The sequence below is a fragment of the Malus sylvestris genome, chromosome 12 (genome assembly GCF_916048215.2).
Source record: "Malus sylvestris chromosome 12, drMalSylv7.2, whole genome shotgun sequence".
In the NCBI taxonomy this organism is placed as follows: Eukaryota; Viridiplantae; Streptophyta; class Magnoliopsida; order Rosales; family Rosaceae; genus Malus; species Malus sylvestris.
In genome coordinates, this window is record NC_062271.1 from 32,313,901 (window position 1) to 32,335,414 (window position 21,514).

Below are 21,514 nucleotides of genomic sequence, written 5' to 3' on the forward strand. Positions count from 1 at the left end.
TCCTGTTGAAGCTATTTACTTAAATGTTCTGGAATCGAAATAGAAATGACACTAATTTCATAAAGTTGTTTACTAATTCAGTAGAATTGGAATATAAACCAGTATAATTACTAAAATGCCCTTGTCCCAAATCAAATATTTTATATACTTTTTTTAATAAAATTTGATATAATATATAATAGTAAGAAAAAAAAATTATATTGCTTTTTTATTTCATAAACACACTAAAATGTTTTTATTTATTTTTTATAAATTTAAGTATTTATTTTAATATTTAAATTTTATCTCTCAAGTTGTAGTTTCTTCTCTTCGGCATATGTATAGACTTCTGCATAATGTGAATGAGCATGGAACTAAAAAAAGTAAGGAATTGTGCATAATTAAACTAGGGCTAATGAGTTTATAAAGGATAGTCTTGGAAATAAAAAAGGTAAGGGCATAAAGGGAACAAAAGTATCATTCCGATTGTCCAAGCAATCAGGAATTGAATTACCATCTACATCTAAGGAATCCAATTCCACCAATACAAGGAATTGAATTCCAAAATTTGGGTGGGCCCCATTGTTTTTTTTATTCCTCAATGTTTAGTAAATAACGTAGTACTTCGTAATCGGAATTCAATTTTACATTTTCATTCCGATTACGGATACTTAAACACGTCCTAAGAGTTTTGAGTAGGAGTTCCTACTCATTTTTGAGTAGTTAAGTATGGTTCAAGAAATAAGGGTCACATTTTCCCTTTTCTTTTTGGAACTACAAAAGATAAATCAAATTACTATGCATTGGTGTTTAGTAGTATTACAATAGATAAAAAAAAAACACAATACAATAAATCAAGAGAGATTATATTCACACATCTCAAATTATTTCTTCACTCTTTTAATTTTTTTTTTATTTTTTATCAAGTGTTAGTGCTGTGTAGATATCAAAAAAATATTAAAAAATAAAAATGTGTGCAAAAAGTAATTTAGGATGGGTGAATATAATCTCTCTACAATCAAGTTAACCAATTTATCAACCATAAATTTTATCCGCGAGAAACATGACAGAGTTCTTCTCATTCAAATTGTTCATTTTATCTCATAGTAATGGTAAATTTTTATGAACCATCTTTTGTTTATGTGATTGGACATATAGTAACTACTTTGGCTATCCATTGCGCATCATCTTATGTTACTTTTCTAATAGTGTCATATTCCCAACCAAAAAAATGAAGTCTACCAGCTCTTTCTCTTTCTCTGCTAACCCTGGCGGCAAATTTTATACGAAGCTGTGATATTATTAGTGTTATTGATAAAAAAATAAACCATTTTTCACAAATAATGAAATGGAAGTTATGACTGGTAAAGCCAAATAATGACAGATGAGCACAAGATTGTTTTTAGGGGTAACATAATCATACAGTTGCAGCCTTGAGAGACAAAAAGTCTGAAATCTTGTTTGTGTAAAAATCTGGTTGTATGGAGTTGTCGGGACTCTGAAGCACCGGCAAGGTGGTGACGCCTATCACACACAACGGAAAAGCCTTCCTTAGCTAAATACAATCCAAAATGAAGTAAAAATTTGGCCCAAGTAATGCAGAATTTGGTTACCTGAGAGAACCAGAAGAGTTTTGCAACCACCATTTTGTCCAAACAGAATATCAGTATCTAACCTGTCCCCAACCATGCAGATCTGTGACTTCAGGATACCAAATCTGTCATTGATCAACTCCAATATGTTAAATGCTAAACCAATAAAGACTACATGTCAAATCTAAAGCGCATTATCTGCATCACACCATATGATGTGCAGATTGATAGATGGCCTTGTTGTTTTGTAGCATAAGACTTCTTATCATAAATATGGTCCTATTTGCTCAGGATCAACAGCACTCATGTTACATAAGATAAAAAATTAAATAAATAACAAGAAATAAGGCATTTGACTTACTCGTTTGCTAAGTAGTCCATCATAAATGTAGAGGGTTTTCCCACAACCAATGGCTCGCGTTGAGTAGATCCACTGATAGCACCAACCATTGAACCACCACCTGCAGTATAGTATAAATTATAGTAGCTCCACCAATTCAGTAACAACACATTCGGCCAGGTACTTTTAGGTCCATAAATTCAAAGGTTTCCTAGTAAACTTTGAAGTTTAGGTCTCATATAATCAAGTGATATGGAATACTAACCCATGCATTCAGTAAATGAAGCATGGATAATCTGATTCAACATTCAGAAGATACACAAGTTCAAAGATTCCAATGAGCTTTTTTACTAAGATCTACTAACTGGTGGAAATTTTCACGCTCGTATCTCCTCAACCTCATTTTTGTGCTTTGATAATTGAATGGGAACAAGGAGATCAAAGCATAAAAACAATTGAACGAGTGCAAGGACTGCAAAAACCGCTACACCTAACAAATGACTTTTGAATTTTACACAAAATCCATTTAGAAAAATATTTAATTTTTTTGCAGCATAACAGCACATTTGAGAATAATGTAATTAAAACACAGAGTGCAACAAGGAGAAGAAAGAAATGAACCTGCCCATTCCTGAGCATCTGTAAGATGAGTGACAGCATCACGATTCGTAGCAATGAAAAGACATCCAGGGTTTTCACGTATACAGAGTGTCCCATACCTACCATTACATAAACGTCAATATTAACTGAAACAGAAGATAAAATGCAATACATGTAACAAGTGCATAGATAATAAGACCATTATGTTAAGATGATTTGGCATTCGGTAAGGGGGTAAAGTACCTTGTATGTTACCTTCCATTTAACACTCTGTAAGACTGTAACACAATATTTGCATATAGACCCAAATACAAATACATTCCAAAGGAAAAGAAGACAGTGAACTTCCGGCAACTATGTGGGGGAGAAAAAGAATCTAAAAAAGAGGGTACTAGAAGCAGCAATGATTCTTCACACTTTAATAACAAAGAAAGTACAGTCCCTTGTAACCAAAAATAAAATATAAAAACTTGCAGTATCTTCAACACAAATGCATTGACATACACAACAATGAACAGAACTTACTGAATTTTGTAGTAGTTGAAATTTCGATCAAATCCAACCACAACAGCTCCAACCTAGAAGACAATGAACAAATAGAATTTCCAATATTAAGTTCCGAAAAGAATGCAGAAGCTTTAAATCTTTTGGGAGAAAGTTCCACTTGTATTTTTATCTGTAAAAACCCAAAAATAAACTCAGTTCTATGATGCAAGAAAGGACAGAAGTATACGCTCTCATCATGCTCCATCAGATATCCAGGTTTCAGCTCTATTTTCTTCCCACCATCTTCCTGGAAGAAAAAGTCGGCACTATAAAATACCATGCATTATAAGTATTATAACAGGAGCATTCTATCTCTCAAATGAATAACAGATCATTTGATTTCAGTGAGGGATTTAGAATAGAAAACTTGCAATGTATTGAAACTTATGCAGTTTCTAACTCATACTTACTGGTCCACCAAGGTACTGATATCCAGCAAGCTCAAGCTCCTTCAAGATGCCTTCCTCACCAATCACATAGACCTATAAAACGCCAAATCATCAGTCTATTATCATCAATATTCATGATTAGAATGCGCTAACTATATGTAGTGTTAATCATGAGGTGCCAGTAACTGTGGAAATACATTAAGTCACAATTTCTTGCATGTTAATAAGAAATACCCTTCATATAATACTGTGGCTACATGCAAATAAAATATTAGATGAAATAATATTGGAAAGCATTATACATGATTTTAACAGAAATAACAATGAAGAAGATCACATGCCATATGATGCAAAGTTGCAAACCATTCCCCTTCACAAAAACTCCACTTTTATGCAAATGAATAGAAACAATATATTCACTTTTTTTTTTTTACCAACCAGGCATGGAGGTTACCTTTTTATCTTTTGGGAAATTAATGGACTTCAAATAGGCAGCGGCAGCAAAAGACGATGCAAAAATTTCCTCCTGAAATTGTTCTAGTGTGGTTAGAATTAATGACTTGCTGAAATCTGTGAGCAAAAAAGAGAAAAGTGGTGCATTGTCGCACTGACCTCATTGACATTCAGACCAAGCGTCTCAAACTTTTTACCGTACTGCTTCCTAGACTTTGTTGAGTTGTTGGTGACGAAAACTAATCTTTTTCCCTGAAGGAAAAGACAATATGCATGTGGTTTGAGGGCACATAACAATGCTTGCCTCTTAGAATTATCTACCTGTATCATGCTACATTACATTTGGATCCGAGAGTAAACCTAAAGAAACAGTTGAAGATATATAAACCAGTGAAGCAAAATGATTTTGCTGGCCCCATGATATGAATGTGTAGATAACTACAAATACTACATTGGCAGACAGACAGACCTTGGACCGGAGCATGTCCAGAGTTTGGGGGACACCATCTATGAGCTTATCTCCTTTCCATATAACACCTGCAGTTGTTGGGTGAAGAGTAGAAAGATCAGTTAAATGGAGCAATACCAATATACCATCCAAGACACAAATAAATAGCATAAGATTGTAAGACAAACATTATTCAAATTCTAATGGAACATTCATGAGTAATCCTATTCCTATCATATCATATCCTGGTTCGGTGGCTCCTTCCCTCAAATTAGCAATCTAACTCAACACTTGGTTCTGAATAAATTGAATTTTCCATTTTAAAAGGTAATCAGACAAAATGGTTAGGACTTAGGAGGGAATCAAATAAGTACAAATGCGAATTTCATGTAATAGAAATCAAGTATGAAACAAAGAAAGAAGAAGATCACTGGATGAACATTCAATTCAACAACATAAGAAAATGAACAAGTTGAAGAAGGTGGACCATCGCAGTCGAAGATGAAAGTCTCCACAGAGTCAATGAGGTCATCGGCATTCGTGAGAGGCTGCGCGGAGGCCCGAGTGGTGAAGCTGTCCTCCATCATTGACTTCCTAGACTTGTGCTTGTTGCTGTTGATGAAGTTCCATGAGAGATTACGCGTACTAGTAGTAGTAGTAGTAGTAGTAGAACGAGTGCAAGAGAGATTGTTGCTGTTGATCCCAAAGGACCCAAACCCAAACAATTGGGAACTCTTCGCGGAAGCAGAAGCAGAAGCTATCACTATTGTTGCTGACATGCTGTTGTTCTGCTCAGCATCTCTCTCTTTTCTTTTTCTTCTTTCTTTATTGCATTAGGATGAAGGGTCATCAGATATCCTTATATTTTTCTACCCTTTTCTTTGGTGTACGTCGTTCGAGGCATAAGCCTTTTTAGTTTTTCCCTCTCCCTTTCCTTTTCAAAGGCAAGGAAACGCAAGGAAGGGGTTGTTCGTCGCCACGTGGTGGTTTTGGGTGGCTTGTGTAATCCAATCATACTGGAGCGGATGACATTTTTCAGTTTTCTTCTCTTCTCCAATCTCCACTTTGGGCTCAAAAATGATCCACACCCTTGCAGCCAAGGGCTGCCATAACAAAAGGCCCAAATATCTCTCCAGGCCACCAGCCCAGTATTACTAGTTTTAGCCCAATATAAACCTTCCGTGGGTCTCATTGGCCTATGGGTCGGGTCCACTTTCAAAATGTCAAATCACATGGACGTGGTAATGGTACTGGGTAACTGCTACTTTGTGTCGTCGCGATGTCAAATTCCAGCTTCACGGGGACGGGGAGGTTTCAGTCAACTCGTACTCAAGTGCTTCTTTCGGTGATTAAAGTTTAAAAGCTGTGTGTGATATTGTCTGTCACGGGTAAACAGTAACTCGATCGTATCCTAAAAAACAACGAACAGTAACTTTACCTTCTTTTACAATTCTCTAAGATATTAGCATCGAAAAACTTGGCTGGTTTTGTGATAGAATTTGCTAGGTCTAAGTTGAGCCTCACGCATGATGATATTGATATGTATGTAGAAATCTAATATCTTGCTCTTGCAGTAATCAAGAGATTGAGAGAGAGTGAGAGAAATTGTAGAGAGATAATGAATATGTGAAGAATGATTCTTATTAGCTTTCACAGTACACTTTATAAAATGATATAGATATATAAATAACTGTCTATTGCCTAGTCACCAATCTCACATAACAATTTTATCTACTAATTACTTAACCACTAAGGTAATTACTAATCCGGTGCCTTGGTGCACTGTGATAGGGTGATCCTCTATTACCCTTAACACCCCCCCCTCAAGCTAAAGGGAGAGGATCAAACTGAAAGCTTGGAAGACAAGGAAGCAAATTTGTCTGCAAGTAAAGACTTAGTGAAGATGTTCACTAAGTCTGCAAGTTGAACCAAAGTGTTGACATGCACCATGATATGACCAAGAAGAACTTTCTCACAAATGTAATGATAATCCAATTCTACATGTTTAGTTCTAGCATGAAAAACTGTATTAAAAGTGAAAGCAATGGCACTCTTATTGTCACAGTATATACTTGGAGTCTTGAGTATGGGAAAAGAGATATCCTGCAAAATCTTGCAAACCCAAGTCAATTCAGCAACAGTGTTAGGTAGATACTTGTATTCAGCTTTTGTTAAGGACCTAGCTATTGTACATTCTTTCTTTGCACTCCAATAAATTATGTTAGGTCCTAAGAACACACAGTAGCCACTAGTGGACCGTCTATCCACTGGACAACCAGCCCAATCAGCATTAGACCAAGATGTTAAAACCTGTGAACCTTTAGTAAACCAGAGACTGAATCAAATACCTGAGGATTCTTTTAACAGCTTGTAGGTGCATAGTACGAGGAGTATACATATGTTGACAAACTTGATTAACTGCAAAAGCTAAATCAGGTATTGTTTATGTCAAATACTGAAGTACACCAATAATTGATCTATGTGCGGTGGGATCAGAGAGTATAGTGCCTGAATGATCCAATTTTGCTAATCCAACTGGAGTATTACAAGGTTTAACTCTAAGCATATCACTCTTTTTCAACAAATCCAAAGCATATTTGGTTTCATGCATAAATAAGCCTTTGTCATTTCTCTGAACTTCAATACCTAAAAAATAATGGATGTCTCCTAGATCTTTAACTGGAAACAATGCTTGTAGTTAAGAGATAATAGACTAACCGACTTGAGAAGAACTATCTGTGATTATGATATCATCCACATACCCACCATGATAAATGTGATAGTGTTGTCCCTCTTAATGAACAAGCTAGTGTCAGAATATGAGGAAGTAAAACCGAGAGAAAGAATGGCATTGTAAAAAGCTTTATACTAGGCTCAAGGAGCCTATTTTAAACCAGAGAGTGATCTTTTTAGTTTACAAACATGTGGAGGTTTAGCTTAATCCATGAAACCAGAAGGCTGCACCATGTAAACATCTTTTTTGAGATAACTATGCAAAAAAGCATTGCTTACATCTAGTTGATGAATAAACAAATCATAATTGACAACAACAATAGACAACAAAATCCTAAAATGTAGTTTGCTTGGCTACAGGACTGAAGGTCTATGAAAAATCAAGGTCTTCCTATTGATGAAACCCCTTAGCCATAAGCATAGCCTTGTACTTTTCTATAGTGTCATCAGTCCTATGTTTAATTTTGAAAATCCACTTACATCCAACTAAGATGTATTGAGGATTGGGAGGAACCAAATCCCAAGTTCCAGTAGTTTGAAGAGCTTGAATCTCATCATGCATTGTTGTCTTCCAATGAGGATTCTTAGAAGCCTGTAGGTAAGTGGTAGGAGTAGGTGGAAGTTTAGTGAGATGATCTACTATGGAGAAAAGATGATGCTTTATTGTAGTAAACACTTTTGGTTTGAAAATGCCTAACTTTGCTCCTGTAGTCATAGGATGATGATTAACTGGAATGTGAGATGATTTTTGCATTGGGAGCACTAGTTATTGAGAGACAAATGACTGTGAATCTTGGGATTCGTGAGAAGTACCTTGAGGAGAACACTGAGAATTACAATATGATTGCTGAAAAGATGATGAGGTAGTGGACAATGTATTTACTGGAGGCAGTGGTTGAATAGGTATTGTAAATGGCAGACAAGTTGTAGAAGTCAAAAACTACATGTCTGGAAACATACACTCTGTTTGTAGTTGGATTAAGACACATATAGCCATTGTGATTGAGACTATACCCCTAAAACACACAAAGTTTGCTCTTTGTATCTAGCTTATGTTGTGCATAAGGCTGCAACCAAGGATAACATGCACAATTAAAAGTTTTCAAAGTATGATACATAAGGGAAGCTTTGAACAATAATTCCCAAGGACTGATATGAGATCATTGATGAGGTAATTTGTTGATGATATACACAGCTGTTTGAAAAACATCTACCCAAAATTTAAATGGCAACCCACTATGAAACAATAAGTTTCTACCCATATCAACTACATGTCTATGTTTTCTCTCTACACACCCATTTTGTTCAGGGGTGTAAGGGCAACTGAGTTAATGTGTAATGCCTTGAGTATTAAGAAAAGTTTGTAACTCATTTATAAGGAATTCGCCCCCTGAATCAAAACTTAAACATTGAAGTTTGCTTGTAAACAAATTCTGAACTTTAAGAACAAAGGTCTTAAGCACAGAGCATACATCAGATTTGTAGTGAAGTGGATAAAGCCAACTATACTTGGTAAAGTCATTAACCAAAATGAGATAGTATATATAACCAGTACATGAGGAAGTAGGAGAATGACCTCATACATCAACATGAACAATATTAAATGGCCTAGTGGAAGTACAAGGCAAACCAGAAAATGGTAATCTAGAGGCCTTCCCCAATTGACACTCAGAACATATAGACTGTTTATTCAAAGTACCAACTACTGGTAATTGACCTTTATTTAAAACTTTAGAAAGAATTACACTAGAAGGATGTCCAAGCCTATATACCAGACATGAATATCAGCTTTAGCAATCATCAAAGCTTGTGGAGATATAACAATGCCAGAAACACCATTGGAAACATTCCAGTAGATTGGATATAATCCTCATTCATTAGGGCTCTGGAATAGCATCTTCCCAATGCTTAGATCCTTTACGTAAAATCCAAATGGATCAAAGGTCAATGAGCACCAATTATCATATACAAATTTATAAATTGAGAGCAAATTATGTAATGCTTGAGGCATAAGTAACACATTATGCAGTTTAAACACAACATTAGAAGTTCAAATTAAGGCATATCCAGTGTGAGAGATACACAAAACTTTACCATCACCCATGAATAACTACTCAGTGCGGGTGTAGGGAATTGCAGAATTAAGAGCTGCAGGATCTGGTGTAACATGATGTGTAGCACCACTGTTAGTGAGCTAATAGCTTGGAGCAGTCATTTGAGAACCAGCTATAGCATTCATTCCCATGGGAGAATTGTGAGAAAGTTGAGCTGCAAATTGTGTAAGACGACCACAAGATATAGCAGAATGTCCGTGTTGATTGCATAACTGGTAAGGAATGGATTTATCAGGATGAAAATTGCCCTGAGAATTGCCAGAAAAATTTGAGCGTGAAGGAAAAGGTCAAAGAACACTTCAAAAATTGTTGTTATTGTTACGACTAGCTCCAAAATTTCGATTTGGATTGTAACGATTCTAATTCTGATAACGTCCATGAAAATTGCCTTTATTGGATGAGCCTTGCTATCCACTGTAAGCATGAAAAGGCGAAAAAGAAGATGAGGATCTTGTTTTGCGCTTTTGCAGAGATATTTCCTTGCTCATAAGAAGACCATGAAACTCATTAATGTTAACAAATATAGTTATGGTTTCAATTGAGTCAACAAAGGATTCATCATCATCAGGTAAACTAGCAAGTGTATAAGCAACAAGATCAGAATCAGAAATCGGTTCACCAGCAGCTGCTAATTTGTCTGAAATATCTTTGATTGAATTCAGGAAATCAATCATTGTTAAATTGTCTGAATCTTGGCACAAAGGCTATGGATATGAGTGCGAAAAGCACCAATAAATCGATGTTCAAGAGATTGCCATAAAGATCGAGAATCAGCCATTCCAATCGTCAGAAGAAGAAGATCTTCGGCAAGTGTTGAATTTATCTAGATCATTAGGATTTGATCTCGTTCGCACTAGATCTTATAAGCAGGATTAGTAATTCGAGATCCAGAGGAATCATAGAGACATACGGGAGGACAAACATAATCTCCATTAAAAAAAGCTTGTAGCGTTTCAACATAGGCATGAACAAGTTGCGCCAGGTGATGTAGTTTTGCCAATTTAGCTTAGTCGGTACCATGCTGGCAATATTCTGAACCGTGATAGAAGCCAGAAAAATCGATGAGGAATTAGAAGCATCTTCAAGATGATGAAGACCAGAAGAGGTGACCGGAGAGGAAGAGTCAATAGAGTTCATGGCAGTAGACATCGCAATTTGGCAGAAAGATTTACGAAAATAGGAAAGAAAATTAGGTAAGACCTGTTTGACATATGAGAAAATTGCAGAAAATCGAAAGCGAATGATCAATTCGTCGCTAAACTATAACAGCGATACCATGTAGAAATCTAATATCTTGTAATAATCAAGAGATTGAGAGAGAAAAAGATAAATTGTAGAGAAAGAATGAATATGTGAAGAATGATTCTCATTAGCTTTCACGATACAATTTACAAATGATATAGACATATAAATAACTGTCTATTGCCTAGTCACCAGTCTTACATAACAATTTTATCTACTAATTACTTAACCACTAAGGTAAGTACTAATCTGGTGCCTTGAGTGCACTGTGATATGGTAATCATCTATTACCTTTAACAATGTAACTATTATGCTGAGTCGTAACTCAACTGCCATCCTTTTTGTTTGTTCTCGTCATAGGGTCAATCAAAGTAATCATGCACTTTACTTTAAGAAACCCAAATGCTCTATTTCTTAATAACTTCATGTATACGTGTTTTGACAAAAAAAAAATTGTAATGTATCGTGCATGTGGGTATATACATAATCGTATTTCGTTATGGATCTCTCAAATAAGTTTATTTGAATAATTTTTTTGTTAACCCTCAAAACTAGGAGTTCAATTTAAGGTGGGTGTGGTAACAACAAGATGTGAGTGTTTCACAAGAAAGAATGTGCTACGTTCACTGGAGAATATGTTATATATTTGTTATGAGTTACAAGGGTGCTCAATACAAATAGTAAAAGCTTTTTCCCTTCAATTTGATCTCTTTTAAAGGGTATTCCTTCCCTTTCTATAGGTCCGAAGTGAGCCCAAAAAGTCTTGAGCCTTTACGTCTCACACTGTCTTACTTAGTAAATGAATTGTACTAGTAGACTGTGTTGCAGGCTAACTCTACGTTGTGTGATCGACACACAGAGAAAAAGTAACGTTCGAACAAGGTTATTCGCTTGGTTTCCACATCGACAACCCCTCAAGCACATCGCTCATTTGAAAATGGTTGGAATGCAACCTTTCATAGTCTTCGTTTTGTGTTAGTGACTGACATTGGCTGGGGCCATTTAGACACACTTGTCTTGAACTCCGTTCCATACAGCAGTGAAGTCCACCAACTGGTCAGAGTGGTTGGAAAGTACTTTAAGTTGGACTCTCATTCCTTTTGTTGGTGGTAAAAAGCATTCCTTGACTCAAGCAGTATATGGCAATGCCCTTCAGCTCTCCTCAATTGGGTGTTAGGTGATTAGCGCTATTGGGTTATTTTATGAAGGAAAAAGGAAGACCACATTGACTTCTCATGAAGGTGGGTGTCGTTGGTGGTTCTAGAATAAAAAGGTTTGGGAGGTTGTCTCAGTGGGTGGAAGGAGAGTGAATGTTTTGTTTCTTTGCTTTGGTGTCGTCACAAAGTTCAAAATTTTCCGTATTTATTTTGTGTGTGTCTTTCATTGATTGACACGTGTTAACAAAATAAATCATTTTTAACTTTGTTGCCACAAAGTCACACACAAAATGAGTGCAGAAGATTTGATCTCACGTGAGTGGAGAACAACATTGTTTGAGCTGTTCAAAATACGACGAAAACAGGAAGATTGAAAACAATTAAACCTAGCTACAAGGACGTTTGATACTTTCACACCTTAAAAGGGGCAAAAGCCTATAAAATTTAAAAACAAAGGCAAAAATCTTTTGGGGGCCTCTCAAAAAAGGCATTTTTCCAAATGCCTTATATTTTAGGGAGTTTTAACGAAACACTCTCGGTACTATTCACTTTTAACGAAAATGACATTTTTACTCTAAAAAGTCACTCATGGTATGTCACATCTCAGTCTCAACTTCGCCGTAGCACGATATTGTCCGCTTTATGCCCCGACCACACCCTCACGGTTTTGTTTCTGGGAACTCACACGAGAACTTCCCAGTGGGTCACTCATCCTAGGAATGTTCTTGCCCAATCTCGCTTAACTTCGGAGTTCCGATGGAATCCGAAGCCAGTAAGTTCCCAAAAGGTCTCATGCTATATGAAGGTGGGCATATACATATAAGACACATCACCTCCTCTCTGTTGGTCAATGTGGGATGTTACAATCCATCCCCTTTAGGGGCCCGACTTCCTCATCAACACACTCGCACCACACAGCATAGTGGCTCTGATACCATTATGTCACATTCCAGACCAACTCCGTTGTAACACGATATTGTCCGCTTTGGGTCCCAACCACGCCCTCACAGTTTTGTTTCTGGGAACTCACACGAGAACTTCCCGGTGAGGCACCCATCATAGGAATGCTTTCGTCCAATCTCGCTTAACTTTGGAGTTACGATGGAATCCGAAGCCAGGGAGTTCCCAAAAGGTCTCGTGCTATATGGAGATGGGCATGTACATATAAGGCACATCACCCCCTCTCCGTTGGTCGATATAGGATGCTACATGGTACTAGTCACTTACAACACATTTTTGTAATTTTGATTAAAACTTAAAATTTTCAAACCATTTTCATTAATTTTCCTATATTTTAATGGGTCAATAAAGGATCATGTGCTAACATTATTATTGGGCTCAATCCTCAATGTATTTTCTTATCCAATTGGCTATCTTTAAATCTCGTTTGGCAAATACGATTATATGGGAATAGATAACTCTCAAGTTTTATGGTATATCGTAGGTAAAAGTGAATGATTTTTTATATAGAGGTAATTAGAAGAGGATTCGACATGAATAAAACTATCCCTTCTAATCCTACCATATTGGAGAAGATTGGAATGGATGAGTTTTCTTCGTGAATCTCATTAAAACCAATCACTTACAAGTAAAGAAAAATATATTATTAAACCATAATATTAAAAGGCGACAAATTTAAATGCAAAAAGATGGATCATATGTTAATGAGATTAAAAGGACGCATCACCTACAATACCTGCGGCCAATAATTTGATTTGAAAATTTTCAACATATATGCACAAATAACAAATTACGACTTCAAAATTATTGATCATCTTAATACTGACATATATAAAGGTGAGTGCACACTTCCCTTTAAAATTGGGGTGAATCATAAGATTCTTAAAAGTGATAGTGGTCAAGAGCTAGCAAGATTAATTATTAGTTGATGAAAGTGTATAGGAAAGTTGATGCCAATCGACAGCTCCCTTGCATTTGTGTTGAGCAAAGGTCGGCAGGCCCATTCCCATCCCTTTGATTGATTAACTTGATTCTGACAACTATCGACTCGAATGTAGATTATTCACCAAACACGCAATTAGCAACGTTGCGCAATTTGGGAGGGGTAATGTTAGAATACCAATTAATAAGTCACTAATCTATACTATTATTAAGAAAATCTTCCTTGTCAACTTTTTTTTCTATTTTGCTCTCACTTTTGATACACACTATTGACAAAAGGAGGGCAAAATAGTAATTTTATACCTTTTGACAAAATGACAATCGTATCCCTATTTTTCTTATTTTACCCTCTTTTTATACTTATTTTTCCTATTTTACCCTCACGTTTGATACACAATATTTACATAAGAAGGAGAAAACAATAATTATGTAATATTAAAAAAAATATGCACTTATTAAGAGAAATTGTTCACACATACAAAGTGAAAAATTTAATGCACATATGAAACTATCAAATTTAGTTAATTACTGAAAAATTTAGAGGATGGTTGAAGTAAAAAATGTGAACATGTTTACTCTTATCGTGACGTCCACTATATGGCGTTGTGTTCTTAAATTAGGATGTCATAGTGACATACGACATACGCATTCCTTATAAAAGAGTGATGCCTTATGCCCACGAGTGTCGTACCAACATGCAAACCCTATTCCTTTATGCGAAAATCTTAACCACTAAATTCACTATAAATGATGTGGATTTAATTAATCTCATTAAGTGAATTGAATAGTTAAAATTTGTCTACATGCATGTAAATGTACGGATGGTAAATGTAGAGACTCATGATCCATTATTTAATGCGAAAATTACAGCATAGTGCTGCCCTAAACATGAATTTCGCATAAAATTGACCACGTGTAATTTTGCTGAAGTATTACTATTTGGATCATATTTACTTATATCTTAATATCACTACAACGGAGCAGCGTGCATCTAAACAACAAAACCATGCATAGCTACTATATAATCAACTAGATTGGACTTATATGTTTCCTTCCAAAGAGGGTGCTTAATCAATTAATATAGCTAGATGGATATATGCAGTTACTAGCTATGTACCACACACAGACACACACAGAGGGTGAAATCATTAGAGTGGTAATTTTTTCGTGTGATTGAACTAATAATTGAACTGGTAACAACATTTAAGTGTGGTGGATTCGCGATGGGCATATCAAACAACCATGCAACATTTGACGGTATAAGCTTCAGACTGTTCTTGGACAATCTGGCTGCCCTGGCTGCGAACAGGCCCTTGGCAGTCATCATTTACAATGACGTCAGATATTAGCCGCTCACACGGGCAAAGCCACAAAGGGACAAGGAGGGATAGCCGCCCCTCCACTCACCGGAAATGAAGCCCAAGAGCGAGTACCCACCCCTCATCTCGCCGAAAATGAAGCCTTGTTTTTTGCTGCAGCTGCACAAACACTGCACAAACGCTGGCGAGCCACAGAGACGCAAGGAGGTGTGGTCGCACCTCCGATCATCGGAACTCGTCTCTAAGAGTGATAAGTTGCCCCTCTGGACGTCTGATTCCTCTGAACCTGCACTGAAATAGTGAAATTTTCAGACATCTTCTCATGAGGAACAAGAATGGTAGTATATTTCAGTTCATTGGCTTTAATAGGAACGATGTTGTTACGTTTATTGGCTTTAAGAGGAACAGAGTCGTAATGTTTATTGGCTTTAATGGAACAGTGTCGTTTCGGGTATAGGCTTTTGACTTAGTTATATCTACAGTCCACATAAAACTGGTTCGGCCCAAAAATGATATTCTTTCTATCTACTTGAACTATCACTTATATCATCTCTTTAATAGATATGAGACTCGCGACTTTACCTCTGTAAGAGTTGCCCTTAAACACCAACACACGGCCCTTACCAACTCACATGACCAAGACCATATCGCAGCTAACACGGCCACCATCACTCACAAACGGATCGCCTGCTAGGGCACATCAAAAATTGGCTAATTGCTTTCATATACATATTTGGATGAGGATTTTCTAAGTTCCAAAGGAATGATGCCAAGTTATTAGGGAAAGTACCACAAAATATGAACAACATTGCAACTGGTTTATATTGACAAATTATGAACGATATTAATATTATTTACTATCTAAAATGATGTGATTATCGATATTTTTTGGGACCTTTTACCTTCTAAAATTCAGCCTTTCCTTCCGAAAATTTATGACTTCGCCACTGGCCACTCGATCCCCCACCTTCACCCACCCTGAGTTACAAGAGCTCAAGAAAATCTCCACCCTGGAGCGCTAGCAACAGGGTTGAGCTTGAGGTAGGCGGCCAGCCAAGAGTCAAGACACACACCATACGGTGTTTGAAGCCACCCAGGGGAAGCTTGACTTCAAGATCTTCCGGCTGACTGCCGGTGACATCACTTACCTCAGAGAAAAAGTATTTTTAGTGTTCTTGTTTTTCTTGGTTTTCCCAGCCACGTGGAAGCCTAAGAAAGAGAGTCGTAGGAGACTCGCTTTTTGAACATATCTTGCTAGCATTTTTATTGATTTTATAATAAATTCTTATTTCATTCACAAAAAAGCTACAATTAAAATGAATTGTTATTAGCACTCCAAAAATCACATTCTACTTTTCAAACTTCCTATATTATGAAAGAAAAATACACTTGCAAGAAGTGTAAAATAAGATGTTTAAAGTATCAATAACATTTCCCTTAAAAGAAGTGAACAATTAATATTGGACAATACCTGTGTATATTATGAATATTTTGATCCATATGGTCTTAGATAGACAATTACACACGACATTTTTGTATTTAGAACAATTCATTCCTTGGAGCAAAAAGACAAACACTTTATTATTTACTTAAATAATCAGCTTTTAGTCCGAGCCACACAAGCACGTTGATAGCTAGTTGTTGCAGTTCTTGGAAAGAAAAGTATGTATTGTCAAACAAGCATGTCGAAATGCTATACCAGTTGTGCGTACACATCGATGGACTAGCTCCCCAACCAGCTACCTAAATTATTTTTATTAATTACTATAGTTGTAGTACTACAGCAGCAGCGGTAGTAGTAGTAGTATATATAATCATTATTTTTGCGGACTACATATATCTCTTTATCGTTTAATTTCGACAACGTGATCTATAGATTATATACCCTTACTTATTATCAAAGTTATCTTCTCCTTCCACCGGAGCCGCCCTCCCTTTGGCAGTTAAAATAGACGACAGACACCGGTAATCCAAGATTATAAAGCTCGGCGAAGTCTCTGGTATTGAAGTTCTGGCGCCATCCCGGAGCATACACCGTTTGCCTACCCAATTGGCGAAACACCACCAAAACAAAGCGATGAATCCCCACTGTTGGCCGTGGACTTTCATAACACACTATCTCTTGCCCTGCATGATCAATATATATGGGTTTCATTATCAGTGTTCATGCTTGAATATAAGGGTTCCTTCATGGCAGACAATTAGGGTTTGGGTAAAATTATTACCCTGGGAGATCCTAGCTAATAACAAAGCCTTCTCCTGAAAAGACCTTTACCACAGAGCTTATAGGCCCAAAGGGACATTTGCTACTGGAAAAAAAAAGGGTGTGCTATCCACAGATCCCATTTTATTTCTCACACACTCCTTGATAATTTATGTCTGTTAATTTTCTTCAAAGTGAATTTAGGGTTTAGGTTTTAGAATAATATATTTGGCAATGGAGAGTAACCTAACTTACCTATAAATTCATGCAATGTCTTTTCTTTCGTATCAATGTATGATTCATTCTCAACACACCCTCTCAAGCGTGACAAATTTTTCAAGCTTAACCCATAAACAACACAACGGGATAACGTGGAGTACGTGTGGCCTTTTGGCTTCACACGTGGAACAACCTATTCTGATACTATGAAGAAAGTTGAGATTTCATCATAAAACCAATTGACAAAATAAGGAGTAATCCAACTTATTTATAAGCTCATGCAATGTCCTTCATCAAATTAATGTGTGATTAATTCTTAACATAATATAGGGTTTATGATTAAGATATGTGGGCTTGTTTATTGTTAACAATACAACAAAATTAATGGTTAGAAATAAAAAAGTATAATTACAAAAGATTCCTCTAAAATAAACATAAATAAGAAAGAACCACATATAGTCAAATTTCAAAGCTGATCTGAAGATGCAGTAGAGACAACTAACCGAAGCTTGCCGCAGTAGTTGCTGGAATATCGGTAACCAACCTGAAACATTCGTGCAATCAGAAGTATCAGTACTACACTCCTTCCCCACTCTTGAAAGATAAACGCATAAAGAAGAAGTTGAAACCTCGCTGGCAAATTACTCTTCGTACTGTATTAAGAAGTGAGTTAAGCTTAAGGAAAGATATACATATCCCTGTGCAGAGAGAGAGAGAGAGAGAGAGAGAGAGCGCTACAGGATACACACCAATGCAAATATTCCTTTAGGTTGGGGTCACTTGGGCTGGGTGCATCAGGATCCACCATGACCTGCAATTAATGGAGTTAATTAATGAAACCCGTGCATGTTAATTTCATATATTCTCAATTCTGTATGTATGTATATATATGTGATGGATGGAAGATAGAAACTTACCAGAGTGTAGAAAGTCCTGAGATCGTCTCCACCAATATCAGCTCTAGGTTGTTGGACAACTTCAGAAGGTTTGAGCTCACAACCATTGTTAACCTCCTTAGTACCGTAGGTCACCCTCAGAGAAACAGACCTTGTGAAGGGGTCTAAAACATCACCAACCACTCGTCCAACAACAAGGGGGTCCCTATCCCTAGGCATTTTCTTTCTTTCTTTTGGAGAGAGAGAGACGGAGAGAGAGAGAGAGGGTACTTGTACTACTAGCTATCTGGCCAGATCTATGTGTATATGTATATGTAGCTAAAACTCAAAAGTATCCAGGTAAGTTGTGACTTTAGATATTGAGAGTTTGGTGATCAAAATCAACTATTTATATTCTGTTGCATTGCATGTTATATTGCTATTTTCCCGGTTAGCTTTTGTTTCTGGGCACTCAATGAAAGATTCTGCTCCGGCCATATATCAATCGCTCTTTCCTTTTTGCATTTTGCTCTCTTGATATTTTTGTTATGTTCTTTGATTTCTTACTAAATTCCTCTGATACGAAAACACGGGAATTGGCGATTGGCGATTGGCGATATGCCCTTACTCTTTCATCCACTGTAAAGTCAAGTAGGACCACCAGTTTTTATTCCCATTTGATCAGTTTATGCGTTGTCGGTCCAAAAGCTCCCTCATCATCGTACACCTTGTTAAAATCTTCTCTTTCCCTCCCAAAGAAAGAAAAATCTATAAAGTTATCATTTAATTTCCAGATACATACATGTATATACACTAAAACTAACAACAGTTTATTTAGTCAAAGTATATAGAGGAAAGTTTTGCATTATTATTTTAGACTTTAGATTGTATTAGGTTAGGCTTGTTTAAGAAATTGAGATTTTACCATAAAACTACTAGACAATATGATAAGTAAATTAATTTACTTATAAATCCATGCAAATGAGACATTTTTCAATGTGCCGAGAACACTGCCTCATGCACCAAGTGTCATAATACAAAGTTCATTCTCTCATCAATGTATATTCATTCTCAATACTTATTGTCTCCCTTAATTTATTGTACTTTTAATTTTTATTTTATTAATGTATTTACAACAATGTCTTTTCATGAAAGAAATGTAGGATTGAATTTGACGAAACCAGATCCCCACCTGAGCATAGGGTGGAGATGTTGAGAGTTGTCCCATATCGGTAAGAGACCAGGTTTGCTATGTGCTTATATAGTTTTGGGTTACTCCTCATATTGGTTTTATGATGGAACCCCAATTTCATCATTGTATCATAGCGGGTTGTCTTCGTGTGAAGCCAAACGGCCACACGCGCTCCATGTCACCTAGTTGTTGTCTACGTGTAGGCTTGAAAATCCGCCACATGTGCGGGGGAGTGTTGAGAGTTGTCCCACATTGGTGAGGGACTAGGTTTGTTATGTGTTTATATAGTCTTGGATTACTCCCCATATTGCCAATTAGTTTTATGGTGGAACCTCAATTTCATCAAGGGATCCTCCTGACCGGGCCATCTAGGCTATTGAAATTTGATCTAACAGCTACAATAATTATAACTTTTAGAGGGTCCCCTTGTTTGTAGCCGTTAGATCAAATTTCAATAGTCCAGATGACCCGGTCAGGAGGATTCCCACCCTATGCTCAGGAGGGGATCCGGTTCCGGATTTGACATCGTTTTTTAATTAAAAAAAATATTACTTTAGATTTTCTATGTTAAACTTCATGGAAAAGGATTATCCGGTTCCGGATTTGACATCGTTTTTTAATTAAAAAAATATTACTTTAGATTTTCTATGTTAAACTTCATGGAAAAGGATTATCGCAAGATACTTTTTCAAGGGATCCTAGAGATCTCGTAATTATGTTCGTTTATAGTAAATTATGCAGTCATAAATCATTTAAAATTCAAATATAAATAGTACTTAATGAAAACTGACTACACGATATACGATGAACGAACATAATTACTGGATCTCTATGATCCTAGAAAAATGATCTGACAAGGATCCTTTTCCAAACTTCATATCCATTCACAATAAAGAATTTATAGTTGCATAAAAGCATTCTTCTACAAATAAGCTACACACTACTAAAACAAATTACTAATATTAGTCTAGCTGATTCCGTATGAAAAGGTAGAGAGATTAGGAGGGTAGAGAATCCTTCTTCTTTGCCTACTCAATTGCTGACATCACTAGAGATGCTATTACCAGCAGGCATCCTAATTCCTCATTCATGTAAAATGGTAATGGATTACGTCATTGGCCGGCCAGCCATTGACAAGATATATATGCTCAGGTTCAACAGCGAAGGACAGAAAACCACTCTGTATTAAGGACTTGGATTGTCTACCCTCTCATTTCGGTGCCCTTCTCGTGCCCTTCTGTTTGTGTGGTCACGGTTAAGCCACGTCAACGTTTTATATTACTATTTCTTTTTGTTTTATTATTTTTATAAAAAAATAATATAAAATGTTGACGTGGCTTAACCGTGACCACACAAAACAGGAGGACACGAGAAGGGCACCGAAATGGAAGGGCAGACAATCCAAGTTCCTGTATTAATGTATATATGCACTATTTACAGTCGGTGTAATTACGACCAGAATAGATAGACCATGACTCGTACGTGAGTGATGAGTGTACTATGTGCCTGCTGCGCGCTACTAACCAACCACGCACTTAAAAGTCACTGTCTACACATCATCACACACTGTCTGTCCTCGTTAACTTGAACTAGCACATTACACCCCACTACATATGCTTGTTTGTTTGGTCCATGGAAGGCCCACCCTAGCTAGCTAGTTGCGTCTTCATCACTTAACCAATATTTGCATGCCCTCATCAACTTTTCTTTTCTTTTCTTTTCTTTTACTGCTAATGTGTTATACATACTACATAATTAATGCATATATTGTTTACACACATCAACAACTCAAAAATAGCAGGCGAGTTCTAATATTTGATTTACTGTGTATTTGTTTATTTATTTTCTCCCTATCCAATTGAGAGATCCTCTCATCTAATTAAGTTTCAGTCTAAATTGTCTCACCGTAGATCTCTGCTTTTGGCCTTGGACTTGGCGATAATCCTGAGTATATATACAATCCATCTAAGACTCTTCCCTTTCTTCCCTCTCATACTTCTCGTGTGTATATTGTTTGGTTTTACATTATTAAAGAGAACTTTAATTGTGGTCAATCTCTTGCTAAAAGCTATTGAGGAAAGCCTTTGTGTGTGTGTGTGTGTGTGTTTTTTTTTTAATTTATCTGTTTCTATGCTTGACAAAGATTATAGGAGAAAACTCGATATTTGTTGGGTGATAATGAAAGAGAGAGACAGACTAGCGCTGGGTACA

The 21,514-nt window shown here is 36.5% G+C and overlaps 2 protein-coding genes across 4 annotated transcripts; both read right to left on the minus strand.

Moving 5' to 3' along the window:
* Positions 1-1,258: 1,258 nt before the first annotated feature.
* Positions 1,259-5,249, minus strand: LOC126591856 (phosphoglycolate phosphatase 1A, chloroplastic-like). 2 transcript variants are annotated; one of them, XM_050257563.1, is made up of 11 exons: positions 4,835-5,249; positions 4,369-4,436; positions 4,059-4,220; positions 3,901-3,972; positions 3,468-3,539; positions 3,245-3,304; positions 3,037-3,089; positions 2,533-2,630; positions 1,933-2,032; positions 1,593-1,696; positions 1,259-1,503 (listed from the first exon to the last, which is right to left on the minus strand). In XM_050257563.1, the coding sequence occupies exons 1-11, from the start codon at positions 5,124-5,126 to the stop codon at positions 1,397-1,399; spliced, it is 1,188 nt and encodes a 395-aa protein (XP_050113520.1). In that variant the 5' UTR covers positions 5,127-5,249; the 3' UTR covers positions 1,259-1,396. The 2 variants fall into 2 exon arrangements, with proteins under 2 accessions (XP_050113520.1, XP_050113521.1); XM_050257564.1 differs by having other exon boundaries at positions 4,059-4,151; positions 4,835-5,247.
* An 11,121-nt stretch (positions 5,250-16,370) lies between these two features.
* LOC126592443 (protein HEADING DATE 3A-like) lies at positions 16,371-18,716 on the minus strand. Of its 2 annotated transcripts, none has more exons than XM_050258124.1 (4): positions 18,154-18,716; positions 17,929-18,047; positions 17,740-17,780; positions 16,371-16,941 (listed from the first exon to the last, which is right to left on the minus strand). In XM_050258124.1, the coding sequence occupies exons 1-4, from the start codon at positions 18,349-18,351 to the stop codon at positions 16,718-16,720; spliced, it is 582 nt and encodes a 193-aa protein (XP_050114081.1). In that variant the 5' UTR covers positions 18,352-18,716; the 3' UTR covers positions 16,371-16,717. The 2 variants fall into 2 exon arrangements, with proteins under 2 accessions (XP_050114081.1, XP_050114082.1); XM_050258125.1 differs by having other exon boundaries at positions 17,986-18,047; positions 18,154-18,693.
* Between the last annotated feature and the right edge of the window lie 2,798 nt (positions 18,717-21,514).